Genomic DNA, 24,065 nt, shown 5'->3' on the forward strand with positions numbered 1-24,065 from the left:
TTGATCCGACGAAAAAATTTCGACAAATTTTGCGTGGAAATTTTTAACCAATCAGAAGCCTGGATTTGGCAAACTGGCCAATCAGCAGGCGAGAAGCCGCCCACGCAAAATTTGTCGAAATTTTTTTGTCGATTCCAGACACAATCCCATTTTTATGAAGGTTTTTAAGGGGGTTGCGTCAGGAACCGACAAAAAAATTTCGACAAAATTTTGCGTGGGCTGCTATTTCAACGCAAAATTTGTCGAATTTTTTGTCGGTTCCAGACACCTCCCCTTCTTTAAGTTTTATGACAAATAGTCGATTTGTAGCGAAAACAAAAAAGACTAAAGTTAATTCCAACCACGTTGCGAAAAACGGAAGTATCCCTCATTAAATAGCTGGCCTTATATTTTGACTACCGACAAATTGTTACATACAAATTGAAACAAACGAGGAGCCCACAGATCAAAAAAGAATTAAGTGCGTCACGTCAGAAAACATTTTCGATCACAAATTATCTTCACGTGCATAAACACATGTTTCTTGATGATAGGAGATCGGAACCGTCGGAACCAGAAGTGACAATCATGATGCGCGCTCGCTGAAAAATGAAAGCAACGAAAATAATTCTTTGGAAATCGAGAAGCTGCGGTAATGGAGAAGGGTCAACTCGCGAGCAATTTGCAAGGAACAAGCCTTTCCACATCATTTTTTGCATTCTAGAGTGGTCAATTTTTAAATCGATTTTTGCGGAAACAACGGTAACTTAAGGACCCCCCCCCGTCAACAAATTTCCTCAAAAAATCGAAAATTTCAAAACAGCCATATTTTGGCTTCTAAGTGTGCCTGGAAGTTGAATACATCATAAAAACTTGTCCAGAGTAATTTTTGACCAATAAAAATCTAAAATTTTAGCAAAATTGGGCCTTTATTGTCATTTTTCGTCAAAAAGTCCAATTTTCAAATACGATTTTGAGGGTGTTAGCGTCGAGATAGACCCCGAAAAATGAAGCCTCAAAATCGTTTTTTGACCAGAAGAATCCATTTCTGGGGTCAAAATTTTGAAATTCCGAAAAATAATTTTTAAAAAATTGTTGACGGGGGGTCCTTAAGGATATGCCTTCGATTTGCTCTTTTTGCTAGGTAAATTAAAAATTACAAGGTTGAGGATTTTGTCCTATTTTTAAAAATCAAAAATCGGTATTTTGATGCTCTTATCTCATTGGTAATCTGTCGATTTTTGAGCACGTGACGCGGCTGAGCTGAAAATCACTGATCAAAGGTACTTTTGGTCTCTTGAATTTTTATCCTCGGGCACGTTATGAGCCCGACTCAGACTGATTTTTGAAACTTGTGAATATCTCTGAGTCAAGATTTGCATAAGTCTTCCAAGAGAAAGATTCAATTTTCTCTAACGAAAAATTCCGGCAAAATTAAAAATTGGAACGTGAATTGTTTATCAATTTTCTTATCAATATTCTTTCCAAAACAGCTTCTTTTGGACTTTTAAAAAGTGAAAAAGAAAATTTCTTTCCTGAGAAGGTTATTGCGATATATTCTTGACGGGTTGTCATCATATTAACCCCACGAGTCCAATCGGAGGGCGTAACCCCACGAGTCTAAGTCGACATTTTTTGTCGAAATGGCCTTCCCGATGAGATAACTTATTGAAAATTAGTACTTATACTAATTGAAACGTGCTCTTTCACATGGTGGTCTTTTTTTTCTCTAGCATGAGTAGAACATGATTTATTTGGTCTGACCCAATTTAACAAGCACCGTTCCATCTATTTTTAGCGACGCGCTAATTTTCAAATCTTCATGACAATATTTGAATGGAAACAGACTGAACCAATTAATTAGGCCAGGGTTTTAGCAGGATTACTGCATGATGTATAAATGCTTCCGTTTTTGCTTCCTGTATTACCATTCTTTACGCGCTTGTTTTTCAAAAATGTCTGACTCCGAAAATGAAAATGAGAATGAAGCTGAGAGATTTCTTTCCGATGAAGAGATCACAGAGTTTCTTGAAAAAGTTGAAGAAGAATTGTACTGTCTGCCTTCTTAAAACTTTCACCACTTGAAGTCATCACTTCGATTCCTAGCCCAGACTAGCTTTTCTTCATTTTATCTAATTGTAAATATCTTATTTGAATTCTACGCATTTGAAAACCTATATGTACCTTTTTGAACGAAATAAATCCGATTCTTTGATCCGAAATAATTGTCGGAAGGTTATGGCACGTACTTTCACGTTGGTGCAGAAAGTGATTAATCCGGTACCAAGCGACACCAAAAGGGATTAGCGCGCTCTTTTTTTGGTCAGAGGTGCTTAATACCAGTGTGAATACACATTACATTTTTCAGCTCGATCCGGATCACAGATAGATCAGTACAGCTGATTAAAACCGGATTTCGACAAAAAATGTCGACTTAGACTCGTGGGGTTAAATCATCGCCGGTGAGCGTTAACATAATAAATTTTTAACGCCATAAGCGGCGGAGGAATAATAGTCGCTGCCATATTTTTATTGTACGCGGTTGACCGCAAATCAATAAAAAATTTTATCTTAGGCTAGATCTTAATCTTCGTTAGTATCTTCAGGATGGTGTCTAGAACCGACAAAAAAATTCCACAAATTTCGCGTGGGCGGTTACTCGGCTGCTGATTGGCCGGTTTGCCAAATCAAATATTCTGATTGGTTAAAATTTCCACGTGAAATTTGTCGAAATTTTTTTGTCGGTACCAGACACCTCCCCGTATCTTCGGTAGAACTGGCAGCCCTAGAAAGTTCAATGTGGACTGAAGAATTTTTTCTAAAAAATAACAAAAAAAAATTTTTTTGTTCAAAAATGGACATTCGTACCGATGGGGGTCAGCAGAATTTTTAATTTGCGCAGATGATATCGACTGAACCTCGATTGATGAGCCCGTTCGTCCATAACCGGCATACCAAACATTAAATCTCAGACTAGGCAATAAACATGATCGTTAAACGATTTTGGCCTTAATTTACAATGTTTGTCACTCGTTGGTCACTCGTGGAAAACATTTCTGCTAAAATGAAGCTTTTTTATCTTTTTACTGCAAGTCTTGCAGAGAGACAACGGGGCAATATTACGGCTCTAGCACGATCTTCAGGTTCCTGCGCGGCAGTCGATAATCCTAAGTGTTGTGGAAGTCAATTCGAAAGCAACGGGGGATCTTGCTCCAATGGATGCTATTGCGATGCCGTTTGCTGCTCGTATGGCGACTGCTGTGATGACTACGATACCACCGGCATTTGCAATGTCTTAATAGGAACCAGAGCGCGATTTCATTCTTATTTTTCCAATAAAAAGAAAAAAATTGTCACTCTGTCGATTAGGCTCTTGTGGTTTCCAAAACGGCGACCCAAATGCACCTGGCCCAGGAGGAGCATCCAACACGACTACAACGACGACGACAACAACAACAACAACTTCAACGACGACGACCTTAACAACAACATCAACAACCACAATCGTTCAACTGGAAGAGAAATACGACGAGCTTGAATTCGTTCTCGACGACGCTGTTTCCGATCATCCCAACAACGGCCTCAAGAATTTCTACAAGATAAAGCAGCGATTCGGCTGGTTTAATGACTACGTTGATAGTCCCTGCGTGAACCCTGCCGGTGCTGGCCCAGGAAAGGCTTTTTGATAAAAATCGACAAATTCTTGAACAAAAATCGACAAGCTTTCGTAAAAGGAGTTGCACCAGACTACATTGATCCTACCATCGCCATCACTGATCCTTGCCTCGCCGCCGAAACCTTCTACAACTCCCTCCTCGGCTTCTACGATGACTTCGTCTGCTTGGATCGAGTTCCACCAAAGATCGCCGCCAAAGTCCCCGCTCAACTGGCCCACGCGAAGAATCTCTTCAACCGAATCTTGAGAAAGACCCCAACCTGCTCACCAATCGTCTAGGAAAAATCATCGAAAATTCAATCAAAAACTTTTAAGAGCATTCGATTAATGCTTCACTTAAATTATCATTATTTATCTCAAAAGAATAAACAACTCAATTATAAAATGTCTTTTGGATTATTTTTTTGAGTCCGATGATTAAAATTCGGATTTTCTTCGACAAGTTGTCAAGATATTTTATTTTCAGCGGTCAGCGTCAAACCAATTTTTATTTAACAACCGGAAAATAAATGCTGAAGATTTAATTTGATGCGCTTCTTGGTGAAGCAATTAAACATCTGAGAAGGATAAAATTAACGAGTGACCAAGAGACTAACCCGGATCGTCCATGATCATGGACCATGATTCATGGTCAACGGTGGTGTCGACGTAGATTTCCCTCGGATAGCAATTATTAGAAATTAAAAAAAAAACATGGCTGGGCGTTTCCATTTCTAAAATTTAAAATATTTTTCATCACTGTTCTTTCCAAAAATATCAATTTTTGCAAAGAAAATATAATTCATTTGAAATTTCCATTTATATTTTATTTGGAAAAATTTCATTAAAATTTCTTATGTGACAAACTCCCTTGCGGGCATTACGAAGAAGTTTTGGTTAAAGACCGCTTCATAAGAAGCTTTAATTTTGGCAAAAACGGCAAAAAATGATGGAAAATAAGCCACATTGCTGGAACAACATTTGGAGTCAACATGCAGAATTTTTGGAAAAAATAATCTCAATAAAAAAAAACGATTCACCATGTGTGTCTTCTTAAATGTACTCAGAGGTAACTCGGGTAAAAAAAAAGACTTTCAGCGATCGGAACAGGAGTCAACGACGGTAGTTAGCGCCCCTTGATAGCAGCATAACGATTGTCGACAGGGATTTATAAAAACGAGGATTAGCAGAATTCGAAAGAGACAATCTTCATTTTCAAAAGAGATGAAGCTCGCCGGATTTTTGTAACCTTAGCCTCGGCTCATCAGGTCCACAAGGAAGGAAAAGTAGTTCGACCAAAATCAGTGACATGCGGAGCTGATCATACAGGCACAGATGAAACAGTGACAATTACATCTCCAAACTACCCAAGCGACTACAACGATGGCGATTATTGTCAGTGGACATTCCAGGCTCCGATGGCTTCTCATGTATGTTTCGTTGGCTACAAAATAGAGGCAGATGCATTTATTCTTGAAGGTAGGCAAAATTATCGAAAATTATCGAAAATTTATCTCTGAAATCATTAATTCAATTAAAGATGACACTGGTTGCAGCTACGATTCGCTGTCGTTTGAATCACCTGAGACACCAATCAAAACTTTTTGCGGAGAATCGGATATTCTTACTAGAAAACGAAGATCTCATTGCGGCTCCTCTTCTTACTACTCTTCTTACTACTATTCCTCCGGTTCCTCTTCTTGCTCTTCATCCTATTCATCCTATTCTTCTTCCTCTTCTTCTTCTTCTTCTTCTTCTTCTTCTTCTTCTTCTTCTTCTTCTTCTTCTTCTTCTTCTTCTTCTTCTTCTTCTTCTTCTTCTTCTTCTTCTTCTTCTTCTTCTTCTTCTTCTTCTTCTTCTTCTTCTTCTTCTTCTTCTTCTTCTTCTTCTTCTTCTTCTTCTTCTTCTTCTTCTTCTTCTTCTTCTTCTTCTTCTTCTTCTTCTTCTTCTTCTTCTTCCTCCTCTTCATCATCTTCATCATCTTCATCATCTTCATCATCTTATTCATCCTATTCGGAGTACGATTTTCCGGATGCCACGGAAGACGGGTAAAATCACCTCAAAAATAATTCTTTCAAGTTTTTTCCAGCATGGCTGATCCTTGGCTCATCGAAGGGGCCAATTTAACCATAACATTCCTTACGGATGGGTCTGTCACATATCCCGGCTTCTCCATCGATGTCACTCCAGGAAAACAGCTAAAAAAAGCAAAAAATTGAAATTAAAAAGAAAACTTCTTTTGAATTTTAAAAGTTTTGAACCAAACTTGCGTTGGAGATCTTCTCCCAAAGGAGTTTGATTACCTTGAATTCGTTCTTGACGATGCCGTATCCGATCATAAGAGTGACGACTTGAAGAACTTCTACAAAATCAAACAACGACTTGGCTGGTTCAGTGACTATGTTGACGCTCCTTGCGCTAACCCCGCCGGTGCTGGTCCAGGAAGGGGTTTTTGATTTTATTTTTGGATTTCTCGAAATTCCAGAAATCCGAACCCCTTACCAGGATTTGCACCAGACTTCGTTGAGCCAACCATCGCCATCACCGATCCATGTCTTGCCGCTGAAACATTCTACAACGCCCTTCTTGGTTACTACGATGACTACGTCTGCCTTGATCGAGTTGAAGAAAGAGGGGTGACGAAAAATTCTGCCCAAAAACTTGCAAAAGCGAAAAACTCTTCAACCGAATCTTGAGAAAGACCCCATCTTGCTCACCGATTGTCTAGAAAGCCATCGAAATTCAAAGTTCTTATCATGTCAAATAAATTGATCAAATGAACTCATCTAGATGTTTAAAGAGAATTTCGGTAATCATCAAGTTATAGTTTTGTGATGTTTTCGAGTGATTAATTAGAAAATAGATTTTATTAATGGCCCGGCTCTGTCTTTTATTGATATTTAAAAGCAAGTCCAACGGAAAATAGGTCGATGTTCGCAAATTCTTTATTTTATTTGTGTCTACTCTTCAAGTGACAAAATGAAAAGGTCGAGTTTTCAAGCAAAAATCACAACGTCTCCACTCATTTGAACGGTTTATTTTCCTCATAATATGAGATGAATATATTCTTCATAAATTATTAAAGTCAAAATAGAGGTTTTTTGGGGTCTTTATTTATATTTAATTTTAAAAGAGACGTTTTAAATTAAATTGAGTCAAAAACGTCTCTTCTTAGAAAAATACGATCAAATGAGTGTTTCAAATTCTCCGTGCGCAGATAAATTTCGCGAAAAATTTATATTTTCCGATATCGGACAGAGTGAACAGTTCACTCGAGTGAACAGTAAACAGGGGTTTTCGGCGGATTTCGGCCCCGAAAAATGTGTCATGCTTCTTCGTGCTCCCAAGAAAGAAACCTCCCAAAAGTAGCTCCCAATTTTTCTCCCGAAGATTTCGAATTCTGATTTCTGAGGTTCAAAACGCTTTTTAGACAATACTATTATTAAAAACGCGCCACGAAAGAAGACCGGAAGAAGCAACCACCACCGAGACGGAAGGTTAAAACCTTCTATGCCCGAACTTGTAATTACCTCGGTTGTCCCACGTTTCCGAGCATTACCGTGAAACTTTTACGGTTTTAGATTCCCACTCGCAATGGTTTTTGTCGTAATTATGCAAAATGTTCTAGAAACGAAAGAAAGGGTGACATAGTTAGGCTCCACGCTTAAAAAACGCTCGATTTTTTAACGCCTGATATTCAGGGTTTTTATTCTTTAGAATAGTTAAACATGTTCCAAGGAACAAAAAATTGTATTATGACGAAATTGTCAGGTCACGTGATGACCCTTAAAAATGGCCGAAAAGTGTCAAAAATCGGCCATTTTTGGTTTTTTGATCACATGACCCTCCACAAGCAGTTTTTTCTTTTTTATATATTTTCTGAAAGAGGATCGAATACTCTTTCGATACATATTGGTCTCGACCCTGCCAATTGATATCTCGACCCTTTTTCGAAGGGTTGAAAGTATTAAAACACTGTTTTTTTTGGATTTTTTTTTAAAAAAAGCTATATTTATCACATTAGTATGAAACCCGGTTAAACTTTCAATTATCGGCCGGTTATGGTCGGATTCGGCCGGAGGACCCTCTGGAGGACCCCTGTGGTTGAAAACAAATTGGTGGAAGACTAATTTCATTTACATTTGAATATCTTTACTCTTATCTTGAAAATTGGCCTTTTAGGGTCAGTTGTGACCGGAGGACCTCGTGGAGGACCTCCCTGGTTGAAAACAAATTGATGGAAGACCAATAAATAAAATCTTTTTTGAAAGTTTATTCAGTTTATTCATTCGGGATGATACAGGAGTCTGCAGCTACACAATTCAGAATATCTAATTTCGGACGCTTGTAATAGCAATGATCCAGTCTATCAGCATATCCACAATCATAAGCGTTTTTTATAAAAGGTGAGACAATGTAAGAATTTCCAAAAACAAGCAATGTTGATTGACTGTCGAAAAACTTTTCTTCAGTTGGTACTCTAACAGATTTCGAGAATGACAATAAAGGCATAGGATAGCATGGCCAACTCTGACAAGGTTCATCTTCATGAAAAACATTTTTTTGAATTTCCAATGCCAAAAATAGTTCCCCAACTTTGTTGTTTCGCTCAATCACAATTGTCGCATATTTATTGTATAAATAAACTGACGATGGATATGACAAAGAAATTCCTGTTTTCTTTCCGTGATTGTTGATCCAAAACAGAACAATTTCAAAATCCATATTTGCCTTTCTGAAAACAATCTCGTATTTTTGAATTTCACTATCATTTTCCCGATCTTTATTGTATGATAGGCTCAATATTTTTTGTCCGTTTTCATCTTTGGGCTCATCTATTAAAATCTTTATAAATACGATTTTTATTTTTCTTACCAAGAAAAACAAGAAGTGATATCAATTTGAGATTCCGAAGATCAACAAATAAATTTTCCTCACCAAACCAGCGATTCCAGCTTCTCCTTGATATTCTTCTTCATGTCTTATCGGAATAGTATAAATATAAGGTGGATGCTTTGTCTCGTCAGTAATTTTGCAACGTAAATTTGATTTCAATCGACTTTTCGGATTCTCATAGTCAATTGACACGATGATTTCTTCTCCACGAAAGGAAAATTTGTTAAGAGTTACAGTATTTGAAATAGATGAAGGTTCTTCAATGGAAGTATCATGAAGTTTACCAATTTTCAATCTTTAAATCGGTTGATAAAAATCATCCTTTTATAAGCATACCTAAATTCATTTGTTTTGATATATCGTGAAGGCTCTAACAGGTTATCAACGTGAACAGCTTCGCTATTGAATTCGTGTTGGAATTGAATCTTTCCAGTTATTAAACCAGCTGAGAGTATTCCGTAATATCGTCGTATTTCCAATCTCATTGAATCGCCAATAATATAGCCACTTGTTTCCAATTGAATCGAAAATATTTTGGAATCTTTCTGCGGTGAATAATAAATCCAAACTTTTGAATTTTCCATTTTCGCCCCGAGCCTGGCTTTTCCAGTTTCCTCCCTATCAAAACACATCTATTTGAAAATATGGATAGACTTCGGAATAGGGAGGCAACCGGAAACTCCACTGTAAGTCGAACGATGTTGACCCCTTGGATCCTTTTCATCGGAATATGTGTCTTTATCGGGTTGAACTAAAGTGAATAAGTCTTTGCAAAGAAGATTCACTGTATCTTTTGGATGTTCTGATTCGCCAATTGTTTGAACCGGATTCGTGCCAGGGGCATTAACTGTATTATCAGGGCTTTCGTTACTGATTGTTTCATCCTGGTTATCAATATTGATTGTTTCATCACCATTCTGGGCAGGGTTGGATATTTTGATTTAAACTCCTCATTTCAACCCCATTCGGCCATCCTGATTGGTTGAGAACAGAAATTTCAGGGTTTGAAATGAGGTTTAAAATCAAAATATCCACCCCTGATTCTGGGTAATGTCAAGATCGGAATCAATATCATCTTCAGTGGTGATGTCGATCTTTTGAGAACAAGTTGGTGTAATAGTAAGCTGGCCACAATCAGAACCGTCAATTTGATTGCTTGTAAATTCAATCGCGGCTTTTAATTGCACATGGAAGATAATCGGATGCAGAAGGATGGTTGCAGTTGGCCGTTATTGAATAAGAACGTGAATCAGGACAGGAGACTTAAATTTTGCATTTTCAGGATTCTTATTAAATATGATACCCGAAACAGAAGCGCCACCATTACTTCCGTCAACAAATTCCATAATACAGGATCTTTTTCTGTTTTCTCGCTTTCGGATTACCCCGAAATAAGTTGGCTCAGATTTGTGAACAGTACCAGCTTTTTTCAAGAGCCTCAGAGCGTAGGTTTTGATGAAAGCAAATTTTTCAGATGTCCAACGATCGCCTTCTCGAAGGACGCATGTATTGCGTTCACTTTCGGACCAAATTTTATTTGTTCTTGTATTTTTCTCTATCCATTCGACGATATCATCAATATATTTTTTCGTTAATCTGTCCCAGCTCCGTAACTTGCTCTTTCCCATCCCTGGATTAGCATAATAAAATTCTTTGAGTTCATCAGTTCCGGGTCCATCGTAAACACGTATAAGAGTGTTTAATAAAATGCCAAAACAGGGCAAATCTTCTTGGGCTTTTGATTTTCGATTCAAAAAATAAAGCAAAAACAAAAGCACTCTCATTTTCTCTTTAGGCTTGTAAGTGAGCTTTCTCAGTCTTTTCTCTATGCGCCACGCCGGCACCACTCCCCTCACGTACAGGGTCACGTTCAGTTTGAAGTGTAAATGATTCTTTTCGGAAATTTTTTTTTCTTATTTCACCATATCTTCCAAGAGTTTGTTTTCAAGCAAATATTCTCCGGAAGTCCTCTTTTAAGATGGCCAATAAGAATCGAGTTCTTGCTCATTTTTGCCAAATAAAAGAATAATTTTAATATTCTTCCAGCAAGTTGTCTTCCACCCACGGGGTCCTCCAAGGGGTCCTCCGGCCATAACCGACCAAAAGTGGCCAACTTACAAAAAGAAATATGTTGTTTTATTAAAAAAGCCCCAATATTGTTTTTCATTTAAAACGTCACCAAAAACGCTGTTTTTAAACTTTCAACCCTTCAAAAAAGGGTTGAGATATCAATTGGCAGGGTCGAGACCTATATGTTTTGAAAGAGAATTCGATGCTCTTTCAGAAAATATATAAAGATCGAAAATAACTTGCTGTGGAGGGGGTCATGTGACAAAAAAACTAAAAATGGCCGATTTTTGACACTTTAGGGCCAATTTTAACCCAATTCCCATCGAGATGAGATGTTCACGTAATGGAACAAAATGTTCCTTATAGTCATACAATTAATAATTAAGGGTCAAAACACGTGATATCACGTGTTTTTTCGACCCGATTTTTTAAGCGTGGAGCCTAGACATAGTTCAAAACATTCGATTTCAAATAATCGCATCACCTCATTTTCTATAATATTTGCACTTCGAACAGACGAGCTTGAAAAGCAAACTAAACGCCTTAGCCTTTGGGCTTTTATTTTTTTGGGTACTTTTTCGAAACAAAAAAAAGACCAGGAAAGAAGAAATGCCGGAAATGATAAGAGACAGAGTAAATGAAGTTCTGGAGGAGAATGACTCATCAAGGAACTGTTCGAAAAAGGTTGAAGAAAGTGATTTTTCGATTTTTTTTTTCAAGAATTTTCGACGAAATTCATGATTTTTCGATACATAATTTTTGACTCATAAATAATCTAAAAATCATAAAAAACTATTGGTATTTTATCTTCATGTCCTCTTTTTCAATTTTTCGATCCGAAAATTCGAAAATTTTTCGAACGTCAAAAAGCGTTATCCTGTCAACAGCCCTATCTTCCTACGCTATCTGGAAGCTGTACACCTGGGTCTATCACCACGAGCTATCCCTGTCGCAAAGATTGAGACTTGGTTTCTTCGAGTTTGTCAAATCGCTGCCGATCATCAGCGGAAAAGTGAAAGAACAGGTCGACGCGGAGAAAGCTGAGATGGCTAAGAACCTCACCACCGCCGCTGACAAGTGGATCAGGATTGATTAGAGACGAATCGTGTTTGTCGTTGCATAACTTCCAATTTCAAGGAGCTTTTCTCTATTTTAAGTGTCTTAGATACCACCTAGCCAATAGATTTCGATTTACTAATATCAGGATTTACCCACGTTCATTTTTCGTCTTATCTTATCGCTCGGCGGGGGGCGTCAATAAGCTTAATTTTCCGCTGATAAAAAAGTATTTGTCGAGGGCAGCACTTTTCAAATCGGATATTCTTAGAGCCGAAAAATTCGTCTAAAAATCAAAAAAGTCAAATTCCAGCTGACGAAATGAAGGACGAAGACCTCATCAAACTGATGAAAGAATACATCGATTACGACAAAATCGACTGGCGAGGCGGCCGTCTTTCCGGCACCACTTTCGAGAGCAACGCCGAAATCACGAAATTATGCGCCCTGATCTACCCCCAGTTCATGCTGCAGAATCCACTCCACGCAGATTTACATAAAGGACTTCGGAAAATTGAGGCTGAAGCGCTTTCCCAAGTTTTGAATTTGTACAACGCCCCGAAAACCGGCTGTGCGCTGATGACTGGAGGCGGAAGTGAGAGGTAAGAAACAGTAAGGGAGTCGAAATTCTAAGTCTGAAATTCTAGCCTCGGTTTGGCAGTTCTCGCCGCTCGAAATCGCGCCCATTCGCGCGGAATCCGCTGGCCCGAAGTGATCATGTGTCGAACCGCTCACTCAAGCATTGACAAAGCCTGTCACTATTTCAGAATAAAGCTGATCAAGGTTAGACGCGACCTTCGAACCAGCTCACATTATTTTCTGAAAGGTTGATTATGACTACTCGAGTTGGACAGCAAATGTGAAGCAAATGGCGGCGCAAATTAACCGCAACACATGTCTCATCATCGCCAGCGCGCCGGATTATCCACACGGGCTTATCGACGATATCCAAGCTATCTCCACGTGTAAGTACTGCTATTCCAGTGAAATTTTGAGTTTTGAAATCTTTTCAAAAATCTCTTCATTTCACAAATCGGAAATTTTCGACCAATCAGATTTGCGTATTTTATCGGTTGTCCAATCAGATTTGAGATTCTTTTTCTGAATTTCACAGCCCAATAGAAAAGCTCCCTGTCAATTGAACAGATCATTAATAGAAATATTGAGTATTTTCGGAAAAAGCAGAATTGTGTTTTCGTCCAACTCAATAATCAAATCCAGTTGTCCTCACTTATAAAACTAAGTGGATAGTTGCCAAAATAACTAATCAACTCAATAATTCCATTTTCGACCCTTAGTAATGGGATCTCTTTTTCACCAAAGCAAGACTTTTGTTTTGATTATAAATTGCAGGAAAATTGCTTCTACGTGGCTTATCACTATCGTTAAGCCAATCTCTTCACCTTGATTTTCTCCTTTGGTTACACTCTGATTTCTTGAGCTCGAGAATTCAGCGGTCTTTATAGAAAAATGGCAATTGGTATGAGCATGAAAATTGCTAATATTTACTTCGAAATAGCTCAATTCTCAATTAAACCCCTTCTTGCGGTCTTGTTTTTTGGTGTTTTTGGGTAAAGAAAATATTACGGAATTTATTTGATAATTGCATGTTGGAATTTTGTTTAATCGTCAGTCAGACCTACCAAATACGTAGAAAAAGGACACATGTGTTTTTTTTTAAATTTTATTAAAAAATGTCTATTGAAATTTCAAATTGCATCATTTCTAGAATAATGATGACAACGGTTCAGTTTGCTGCAGATGGAAAAAAAATTATGGGTTGTTAGCTTCCCAAGCGGCCAAAAAGGCGGCCTTGTTGAAGGATCGCGATCTCAATCCGAGCCTCTGGGACTCTTCCTTTGATTTCTTCTTGGCATCTCTGAGCGCGCCCTTCTTTTTCTGTTTTCTGTCCTTCTTCTTCTGCTTGTCGGCCTTCTTCGAGTCCTTGTCTTTTTGCTTCTTGTCCTTTTTCACCTTCTTGTCTTCCTTTTTCTTATTTTTCTTCTCGTCCTTATCTTTCTTATCGGCCTTTTTCTTGTCTTTTTTGTTTTCTGGAAATTATTTTTTGATTTTATTTTCAAAAATTATTTTTTACCTCGGTCCTTTTTCTTTTGGTCTTTTTCGGCCTTTTTGCCCTCCTTTTTGTCTTCTTTTTCGGCCTTCTTTTTATCCCTTTTGCCCTTCTTGTCCTTCTTGTCATTCTTGGCAGGCTTGTCTTCCTTGGTTGGTCGTTTTCCTCGCTCTTCTGAGTCGTCCATGGAGCCCATAGTTCGCTCGATCGCGTAGACTTTTTCGTAGACGGGTTCATCTAAAGTTAGCCCTTTAGTTTCCCGAGGAAGGACAAGGTCTTACGGTAAATTGGTTCAGGAACAGGTTCCTCTTCTCTCCTAGTTCTAGCGAGCTGGAGAGCGCTAGAAGCAGCAACAAAGATCGTCAATCCGGAAAAAAGTCTCATCTTATCGATTTGATTTTTGAGTCTGGACGAAATTCAGTGGGATAAGTTTATATAGGAACAATAACGATTGAACGTAAACAAATAAAGATGCGTTGGGCAGCTTGCCACGTATTTTATTCTGAGTCGGAAAAATGTATAAAGAAAATCGGTCAGCCAAGACGTAAATTTGCGGCTTCTCGAGAAAATTCGAGTTTCCAAACTTTCTATAATTTTGCGCAATGAACATCAGAAAATGGCTAATTCAGTGGCCAAGAAAAACAACATTCCTTGTCACGTGGACGCCTGCATGGGTGGATTCCTCCTCCCTTTCGCCGAGGAAGCTGGTTTCCCGCTCCCTCTGTTCGACTTCCGGTAAATATTATCATAACAATGACAACCGAAAATTGAATTTCTAGCCTCCCTGGCGTCACTTCTATTTCTGCCGACATTCACAAATATGGCTGCTCTCCCAAAGGAACAGCTCGATAATTCATCTTCTTATTCATTAATTGGTAGTTGATCGCTTCCTTCGAACTCGGTAAAAAGGCGCCTCAGTACTGATGTTCCGAAATCGGGAGCTGCGCTCGCACGCGATTTACACGTGCACAGATTGGTGCGGCGGAGTCTACGCTACTCCCACTTATCAAGGAGCGGTTCGGAAATAAAAATATTTTTATTTGTCGTTACGAGCATTTTTATCAGGTTTTAATTATATTGAACTCTGATAAAGCAGAAGCATAATTTATGAGTCATGATTATGAGTCATAAAATATGAGTTATATTTTATGACTCATGAATAAATTATGAGTCATTATTTTTGAACCTGGAAAATCTAATTATTTTAATAAAAAAAAATAATTTCAATTTTTGCGAACGAAAAATTTCCAATCCGTCAAAGGCTCCCGCTCAGGAGGCAATATTGCCTGCGCCTGGGGCGTGATGAACCTCTTGGGAAGAGAAGGATACGTCGAGCGAGCGAAGAGAGTGATCGGATCCGCGCATAAATTGCGCGACGCTGCGCGAAATATTCACGGCATCGAGGTTGTCGGAAACCCTCAGGAACATGCTGACACTTTGTCGCGCTAGAATCTTATTTTAGAAAGTAACGAGTTGTGGAAGCATGGATTAAGCTCTGCATCGTGGCTTTTACGTCGAAATCATTTGATATTTATGCGATTTTGTCTAAAATGCGCGAAAAAGGATGGACAATGGGAGGAATGCAATTCCCGCCAGCCGTGCATTTTGATATTACTCCTCTGCCAGGGATCTTAAAGCGGAATGAATTGCTCCTACGTGGAACAAAAATAGAGATCCTCGATAAAAGAACACGCAGCCGGGAGTAATGGACCAGTTCATTTCCGACCTGCGCGAAGTAGTTTCCGTCCTGGTCGGTCTCGGCGGCGCCGCAGCCGCAGAAGGAGCTGCCGCAATTTATGGAAAGGCTGCGGTAAGCGCAAATGATTGATAACAATTTTTTCTCTCAATCGCCGGATTTGGACGTTGGGGGAACATCATGTCGCGGGGTACATCAACTCTCACGTGTTCTTTCTTTTAGGCTATTCCTGATCGATCGATTGTTGGAGAACTGGCCTCGTTTTTTGTCGAGAATAATTTGACTATTCCAAAATCTCATCAGTGAATAAATGACTGTTTATTTAAGGGGGAGTATCACGGATTTGGAAAAGTCGGAATTTTGATAATATCTCTTTGGATTTTTAAAGCTCTGGTCTTGACTAACAAAAAAAATATGTATCACTTTTTTTGATTTCTTCGAAAAGTCCGTCAAAAACGACATTGAAAGTTGCCTAGCCGCGCCTATTGATATTCATCTGCGACGCTGTGGGTGTCGAAATTGTGTTCAGAATACTTTGTTTTTAAAATTTTTTGTAAAATTTACATTTTTATGGGTTTTTAATGAATATTCTCACATAAAAACAGCAAGATATCTTCATTTTAGCAGCTTTCAATACTAATTGAATTCATGAAAATCTTCAAATTTGGAATCATTTTTTCAAAAAAATTTTCGGTAAGAATTTTTTGGGTACACAAAATTTCCTCCAAAACAGCATTAGATAAGGGAATGATCTTCCTAAATCCACTGAGAATTCCATGATCAGACTTAATTTTCTTAAGAAAATTTTTGTTCTGCGAGAGGCTAAAATCGCGACTTTTCAAAAACGGGTTTGACTCTTGGCTCTCTTCTGCGATACTCGATTGAGTTAATTGAAATTAAAAAAAACAGCACTAGATATTGGGCATATCTATCTACCACAGGCGGAATTTTAGCGTAAGCTAAGCTCACGTAGAAATGAGAGCTGATCTCCGACCCCCCTTTAGCCCAAAATCCGTGATACTCCCCCTTAATGTTCAAATGTATTTATACAGTTTAGTAGACATGGGGTTGCTAAAGGGTTCTCTCAGCCAATCAGAGACCAGTATTTTATCTATCAGCCAATCAAAGACGAGCTTTTGCCAAAAGTCTATTGATCAGGTGGTACAGAGTCGTATCTCATCAGCTGAGAAAAGTTCTTCTTATTTTCTTCAGAAACCATGGTCGTCTCCAGAAACGCTTTGAGATTTTTCGCATTGTTCGCCAAATTTTCAAATCGTTTTCGGAAAATGTATTTTCTCGTCAGATGAACTCCTTCAATGTAAGCGTTGATAGTATGCGTCATTCGAGAATTGGTAGGGTCTTTTCGTGGCTTTTCGAATTTCCGTTAAATATACACGTCACGAATCCTATGATTTTCCCGTTACTTTTTTGAGCCGAAAATAAACGTAAAAGTATAATCCCCGAACGCTTCAAATCCCCTGACGTGTTTTTCTTAAATATTTTTGTGTTGAAATAGCTACGAAAAAATGACCACAATTATTTTTTATTAACGGCCAATTTTATAGCTCCACCTTAGTTTTGCTCATAAAAGCGAAAGCCCTGCCGTAACAAATAAAATTCTGAGTCGATCCCTTGTCACAAGTATGGATGAGCAGTGACCCTCGCTTCATTGCTTTTGGAATCGGATCGTTTGGCATCACAACTCGTAGATGGTGATTTACCCTTTTTTCTGGCTCGTTTTGCTCTTGCTTTTGTTTTTTTGCGAGAAAATGAGCCCGACCTTGTCTGGAAAAGATGCTTGAAAACGATATTTCCCGGTTTTGGCGACCCAAACGTCTCAACATTGATCCTAACATCTTCATAAACACGCGCCAGATAGCAACCAAATAAGGCGGCGACACCTGTTTAGATTTACATAAAATAATGCTAAAACATAATTTTCTTACCTCCGCCGAGAGAATGGCCAGTAAGAAGAATTTCGTCGACTTGATGTTTTGATTTAATTCGGTCCATGAACTCGAGAGCTTGATCTCTCAAGCCAACAAATTGTTGGTAAAAGCCTAAAAATCTTGAAATACACCGGTGTAAAAACCTGAGTCAGGGTCCTGACTAAGCGTTTATACGAAGCCGCGCGGAGCGGCTTTCTTTGAAAAGCTCTTGGTTGACCCTTATTGAGGTCTTTTCTACACAGGTAACGAAACTGTGCGATTCTTATTTAGCATAATTTCTTTCTAAAAAGAATGAAACTGCCCGCGAAAAATACCTGCGTGAACTTTGATCTTAGGATGCGTGTCGGCCTCTTCTTTAAATTTAACTTGCCACATTTTGAGATCTTGTGCCATGTCGCCAACTTCTGAAGTTCCACGAATGCTCAAAATTATCATTTTGCGCGGCGGTTTCAAACAGCCTGGAATTTCTTTTTCAATCGCGTAACAAATGTACGCGTCAGCACGCGACTTGTTGTGCCGAATGTAGTCGTACTCCAGGTGGCTAAAATTTTTCATTAACTTATGAATCATAAGTTATGATCGATTCGGAATCTGAAATGAGTTTTCATGAAAATATTTCTTGTTTTTTTATAAGAAAAGAGAAAAAAGGTTAACTTAGGCGTAGTCGAAATTCTAGAGTATAACTTAGTTGTTTTGATTATGGTGGCCAGTTCCGAGCGTGAGTGTTGTTGAAATCAGGTGCGCGGGTCACGATATTTCTAGAACGCTCCTGAGGATGGGCCGCGCTAAAGCAAAAAGTGAAAAACACTTCATTCTGAATTTTCTCAGAGAGGCATCAACACCTCTCGGAAAATTTTCTCAAAAAGCGCTTGAAGCGGACCGGAATCCGAAAACAAGCAGCTAAGAAAGAGAATTTGAAAATTTTTCCTCACGAATTGACGCTCTCTGGAAAACCCCTACTCAGTGTGACGTTTATTCCACACGAGGAAGATGCTTACGGAGGTCAACCCTCGTCGGACGGACGTAGCCCATTGGCTGAGACAGAAGGATAATCCGTGGGTTGGAATGTCCGTCTTTGATTTCTCAGTCACGGAGCTTTTCTCCAATCTCGTTGTCACTAAGGCTACGACTCCCGTTGGAGGTAGAGCATGTGAATGCTAATCCTCAGTAGTTAATTTTGGTTTTCAGAAGGCGTCGTCTTCCTGGAGGAACTACGGACAGAAACCTTCACGAACACTAAGCGACTGATGGACCAGTGCTTCTTGATTCGTATTTCAACTAAGGATGGAGGCAAGAACCTCTCCTTCTATCACGACGCGAAAGAGTGAGTTATTCCCACAAAATTACGTTTCCTAAGAATGATTTAGCATGACTGAGGTCCTGCTCACGGCGGATGCGCTTAATGCCTGGATAAACCCGGAACTTATTGGCACCATCGGACGGTGGAAGCTTCCTCAGGAAAGGTTGAAGAAAATCCTTGTCGTAAAAGTTCTAAGAAAAACAATTCTAGAAACCCGAATTGAACATTCATCATTAAAACCACATATGTGTATAAACTCAGTAAATTCATTTGGAATCATCCGGGAAACATGTCAAAGCGCCTTTATGGTTTACAAAAACAAACAATTCTAGAAGGTCCATTATTGCGAATCACACATCCTGCCGGGAGAGATATTTAAACCCTTTCCTCAGGCCAGATAAAAGCTGAGGCGACCGGAAAACCGGTGATTTAACCCAAAAGATGGGAAAATAATGATTCTAGAAGCCATCTATATTACAAACTACATATCTAAGTAAAGGATTTTCGGTTCTCTAACAAGAACGCCCTCCCGAGAGATATATTCCTAAGGATTCACTAAAAACTTAGTGGACTTAAAATAAACAATTCTAGAATCGTACAAAATCGCCCAGAAGGATAATCCAATTGCTAAGTTGATACCGTCTTCAAACCTCTCTAAGTTGCCGAAGATTCGGGTGCCGATAACCCGAAATGATTCCTTAGCGAAGAACTGCAGCCTTCGAGCGTTCGCCAGTCTTTACAAAGAGGATGAAGCGGAAAATCCGAAATACTTAGAAATCTGCTACGACTCGCCGCGCGAGGACGACCTCAACATAAGTCTTTGGGAAGCCGAGAACTTGAATGCGATCACTAAGGCTCAACGGAAATGGTTCGAGCGAGACCCAGCGGGAAAACTGAGATCCCCGGCGCCGGCTGACCCAAAGAAGCTACTGGACACGAGCACTTCAGCCTTGATCCGCTGGTGGACCAAACTTCTGATGAAGAAAGATACTCAGGCAGGCCATCTCGACTTAGATATCTCCACCTTGCTCACTGAGGAAGATTTGGACGACATCTTTCGGTGGACCGAAACCGTGGACCAAGCGGATTTCAATACCCAAAATTTAACTAAGTTCCTCGCGTCTCGATGGATAAAGCGAACCCGACCACACACCCGCAGAATCTGGTATGAGAAAGACTACGTGGAGAAACTAAAAGAAACAGGCGGAAACCTAAGAGAAACTACGAATCCTGAGATAGTTGAAAAGCTATACAAGCTCGCTGACTGCATTCGAATTGACCCGGGTAACCAATTCTGGAGATTCACCGCGGCATGGCTGAGACAAGTTTACCAACTAAGTTACAGCTGGCACAAAAGCATGCAGCAGAACACTGAGGAAATCCCGGAGACTCTTTTCTTCTTCGAGAACGGCGCAGATTTGACCAGACGCAAGAAGGAGAAAGATGAATACCTGAGCCCGATTCCCTCCGTCATTGAAGAAACGTCTTCGACCCCGACGGCCTGGTTGCTTATTGACACAGCCCCGCTGCAACTGGTTTTGATCAACTTAGAATACGATAAGGAAAGAATCACTCAGGAAATGTGGATCTGGCAGAAGCTGGCCAAGACGATGGGCGTCAAGAAAGAAGTCCAAGAGTCGATTCGACGATGGATAGCCACAACTCAGAGACAGGGCTTTCGCCAAGCTGCGGATGATTGGAAAAACTTAGTGGAGAAAGTTAACGATCGTAACTGCGAAGGAAACCTGAGGGTGTTAATCGAACCATGGGCAAATTCGACCGACGAACAAATGTTGAAGAACATCCGACAGACTCTGATTTACTTAGCAAACGACGACATCATGGTCACCAGAGCCCGACTTAGAAAAATCCTAGGAAAGCAGAGGGTTTCAAACGAAGTTATCAACTTTGAAGATATTGAAACGGTCGAGGCTGACTCCCTCCCATACGATTTTACGACTCAGATTCTCAACGGCGGCCCAGTCAGAGTCTTCCAAACTTCCTCAGAACACAGACCGGGCATCTGCAGAGTCATCGGCTGTTCTCGACGCAGCGGAAACTTTCAGTGCTGCAACAAGTGCGGACAAGCCCTCCCGATGATTTTCGACAACCTGAGAGACTCAAGAATGGTCGTCGACCTATCCCAACCCACTGAGAAGAAAGTAATTGCGCGGGAGCGATGGACGGAACCGAAAATCATGAACGACGTTCACCCACACACCCGAGCTGAAATCCACGCCGACATCATCGACATTCAATCCACTCAGAGGGAAATGGGTGGCGCCCGCGACAAAATTGCGGCGATTCTGGCTGAGAAATATCTGTCAGGAGTTCAACGAGACTGGGGCCACTCGTATTACCGCAATAATGAAAATCTACTGAGAAATATGAGGGACTTCGCGGAAAACTTCCAAACCCTTAAGGAAAAAGCTCACTGGTGCTGCCTTCAAGAGCAAACGGAAGGCGTGGCGATCCTCTTTCCTCTACTCAGCATCAACGACGATGGCAAAAGAAAATACGCCGACCCTCTCTTAGTCCAGATAACTAAGGGATCTTACTCGAGAGGGATCCTGCTCCGCGAATTACCCGACAACACTGAGAAACTCTGGACTAAAACTAAGTTTAAACTGAGACACGTGGACGTCCTGGCCTTCATCGACCAAGTCTCCCAGCTCGCTGAAATGTACGACGCTGAAAACTACCTCCCTGAGTTCGAAGTAATGCGCGACATTATCACTAAGCAAAAGGGAATCGACATCGCCATCCTGACCGAAACACACAGGGAATTCGAAAAACTCTCAAATCTCCTGCTACGAGAATTGGTCGACGACGTGGAAAACAGGGGGGCCAGAACCCAGTACCCACAAATCTTAGGACACGGCTCAGTATATGGTTTCTCAGTAATTGACCGTTTTGATGGCCGATCGAAACAAACCAAAACTTTCCTCAGACCAGTCCAAAAAGGCGCTCATCTTGGAATGCCGAAATCCGTGGACAAACACGAATCTCAGTCACTCCTGAACTTCCTGAGCAACTTAGCAGTCGCAAGAAACACCGTCAACGGTTGTCATCCTGAGAACTTGATGGGCATCACAACCTGGAGCGTTTTGGGATCTTCTCAGGGAGCGGAATGGGCACGACAAGAAGAGGTGGTTGCCTTCATGGCATTGATCATCGATCATGCAGACCGTGCCATCCTGAGATTTTGGAAAATTGAAGAAGCTGAGTTGATCTACAAGGATGGAGTTTTCAAACCAACTGAGGAAACTCCTGAAATTACTAAGAAGAAGATGGCAACTTCTCAGGCGCCACGCGAATTACAAGCTCAGCGGGAAGAAACCCTCTGGAATAAACTGAGAAGTCACACGTTGTGGCCCCGCCGTTTCTTAGAATCGATCCGACAGTACCTTCAGCCAGACGGCCGAGTGGGAAAGCGCCTGTTGAAGCAGATTCTTCATGACTTTAATCGCTTCTATCTTACAGGATACATGGGCCAGAAGAGAGCCCTCATCCCGATAATGGAACGATACTTTCAACTCAGAGATGATGCGAGGAACACGAGAAATCGCCCACGGGATCCGACGAACAGACCTTTCCCTTCTAAGACTTGGCACAAACGCCAACGAACGACCCGCAAAAAGCTCGACAAATTCGGTTTCCCGGAACCGGGCGATGACTCAGATTGCTCAGATTATAGCTCAGGCGAAAACGACCCCGAACCAAATTACGATACGGGACTTACATATGTAGCCGACTCAGCATCGGAACTATCCGACACTAGCTCAGACTCAGACTCGAACTCAGAGGATGGAGAAAGAAGCCTTCGCGTGGAAGAATCCTTGTCGAATGAAGAAATTCCCCCAGCCTTGGTGAGACTGGAGGATGCAGGATCACCGAACTTACCTCAGCTGGAAGATGTTCCCGAGCCACCACCGGCCTCAATGAGGGAAGAAATCGAAAAACTTAGTCAGAAAACTCAGAAGAATCACCCAGAGCCCGAACAACCTGGCGGTTTCAACAAAGAAAGATACTTCGAGATGCTGAAAGAAGAAAGGCACGCAAGAGTGCTAGCTGGCGAACTTTCTCACCTTTATTTATCTAAGGAAACAGAGGATAAAGCTAAGCAAGAAGCGAGGGATTTCTTCGCACGAAAAGCCCAGGAGTACGCGAAAAGAAATGTGGCAGCGGGGATGAGCTCAGAAAGCTCTTCTTCATCGTCCTCAAACAGCGAAAGTCCTGAAGAAGATGAGATTGTCATGGTCCCAAGACTGGAAGACGACTCCGGCTCGTCTTCGGATTCCTCAGTGGCAACAGTCATCGATCAAACTGAGTTTAGAAGGCGACAAGAAGCGATCCAGAAGATCTCCGACGTCCAGCGAATCGAAACGGATGATAGACAACGGGAAAATTTAACTAAGAAAATCCTTTCGCGAGAACTGCTTGGCGAAACTAAGAAAGAAGATGGACTTTCGGGGTCACGAAAGAACGCCGGAGCAGCCGGAAAACTTGCAACTGAGAAAGAGTTAGAGGAAATCACTGAGGACATGAGCAAACTGAGCGTCAGCAAGAGCGAGAACTCGGGAAACGACTCGAAACCGACACCTAGAAATCAAAATCTGCTCTTCGATGAAGCTAGACAGCTGAGACAAGGTACGGGTGGAGAGAGACCCGAGAGAAGATTCAGATTCGCCGATAACTCATCAAGGGAGCGACAACTAAGCGAAGTTCGTGTGATTCAGCGATTGAACTACCGACGAATGTTCGACTCAGCGGAACTGAACCAAAACGAGGGTCCGTCTTATTTGCCTGAGGAAGAAGACGGTTCACTTCCAGAAGGTAAAACGACACACATAAAAACTCCATTTAATACTAAGAAAGAATACTGGCTAAAAGATTGATTAAAGGCAGCTTTTTCGGACCAGGATATAAAATTTCATTTGAAATAGTTCCGCTAAGCATTTCATGAACCGGTATTTCCAGCTACTAAATTTAACTAAAATATGGTGTTGACTTTGTTAACAAAATTATCCTTACTAACTTAGAATTATAGTTCCAGCCGGCATTTACGGTCAGAGCTCGAGATTTACACGCCGGGGACCTACTGGCGAGTCCGAGCGAGAAATCCTACGACTAAGACAGATCGGAATCACCAGGGAAGCCCAAGCAGTCGAAACAGCCGCCTCCACGTGGTCCGAAACTCAGGTCAAGAGGATTGAAATGGCCGCTTATACGGTCACGACCCTTTACAACTCAGTCACAGATGATGTGCTCTTACAGGTAGCTCAGTAATTCAAGTTTCTCGGGAAATTAATGAAATCTCAGGCACAAGACGACTTGGCACGTTTTGCCTTAGAAGACGGCGCTCAACTCACACGCTTACTTCACCAACTAAG

General features: G+C 40.6%; 3 protein-coding genes and 2 long non-coding RNA genes across 5 annotated transcripts; 3 read left to right on the plus strand and 2 right to left on the minus strand.

Moving 5' to 3' along the window:
* The first annotated feature begins 3,043 nt into the window (after nt 1-3,043).
* LOC145711528 (uncharacterized) lies at nt 3,044-4,015 on the plus strand. Its single transcript, XM_081789221.1, has 3 exons — nt 3,044-3,260; nt 3,349-3,639; nt 3,702-4,015. Exons 1-3 carry the CDS (start codon nt 3,044-3,046, stop codon nt 3,932-3,934), a joined length of 741 nt encoding a protein of 246 aa, XP_081645347.1. The 3' UTR covers nt 3,935-4,015.
* Nucleotides 4,016-7,932: 3,917 nt separating this feature from the next.
* Nucleotides 7,933-9,122, minus strand: LOC145711218 (uncharacterized). Its single transcript, XR_014135134.1, has 3 exons — nt 8,867-9,122; nt 8,510-8,825; nt 7,933-8,469 (listed from the first exon to the last, which is right to left on the minus strand). It is a non-coding gene; the product is annotated as an uncharacterized LOC145711218 (long non-coding RNA).
* A 2,815-nt stretch (nt 9,123-11,937) lies between these two features.
* On the plus strand, nt 11,938-15,340 carry LOC145711273 (sphingosine-1-phosphate lyase-like). Its single transcript, XM_081788998.1, is given in 7 exon segments — nt 11,938-12,258; nt 12,304-12,439; nt 12,483-12,621; nt 14,357-14,462; nt 14,507-14,553; nt 14,607-14,735; nt 14,986-15,340. Coding segments are annotated over 7 exon segments (1,029 nt in total). The 5' UTR covers nt 11,938-11,977; the 3' UTR covers nt 15,177-15,340.
* On the minus strand, nt 13,343-14,117 carry LOC145710101 (uncharacterized). The gene is made up of 3 exons (XM_081787797.1): nt 14,009-14,117; nt 13,752-13,964; nt 13,343-13,707 (listed from the first exon to the last, which is right to left on the minus strand). The coding sequence occupies exons 1-3, from the start codon at nt 14,109-14,111 to the stop codon at nt 13,430-13,432; spliced, it is 594 nt and encodes a 197-aa protein (XP_081643923.1). The 5' UTR covers nt 14,112-14,117; the 3' UTR covers nt 13,343-13,429.
* A 79-nt stretch (nt 15,341-15,419) lies between the features above and the next one.
* LOC145711264 (uncharacterized) lies at nt 15,420-15,756 on the plus strand. Its single transcript, XR_014135144.1, has 2 exons — nt 15,420-15,537; nt 15,646-15,756. It is a non-coding gene; the product is annotated as an uncharacterized LOC145711264 (long non-coding RNA).
* The last annotated feature ends 8,309 nt before the right edge of the window (nt 15,757-24,065 follow it).

This window comes from Oikopleura dioica, chromosome 1, assembly GCF_907165135.1.
Source record: "Oikopleura dioica chromosome 1, OKI2018_I68_1.0, whole genome shotgun sequence".
Classification (NCBI taxonomy): Eukaryota; Metazoa; Chordata; class Appendicularia; order Copelata; family Oikopleuridae; genus Oikopleura; species Oikopleura dioica.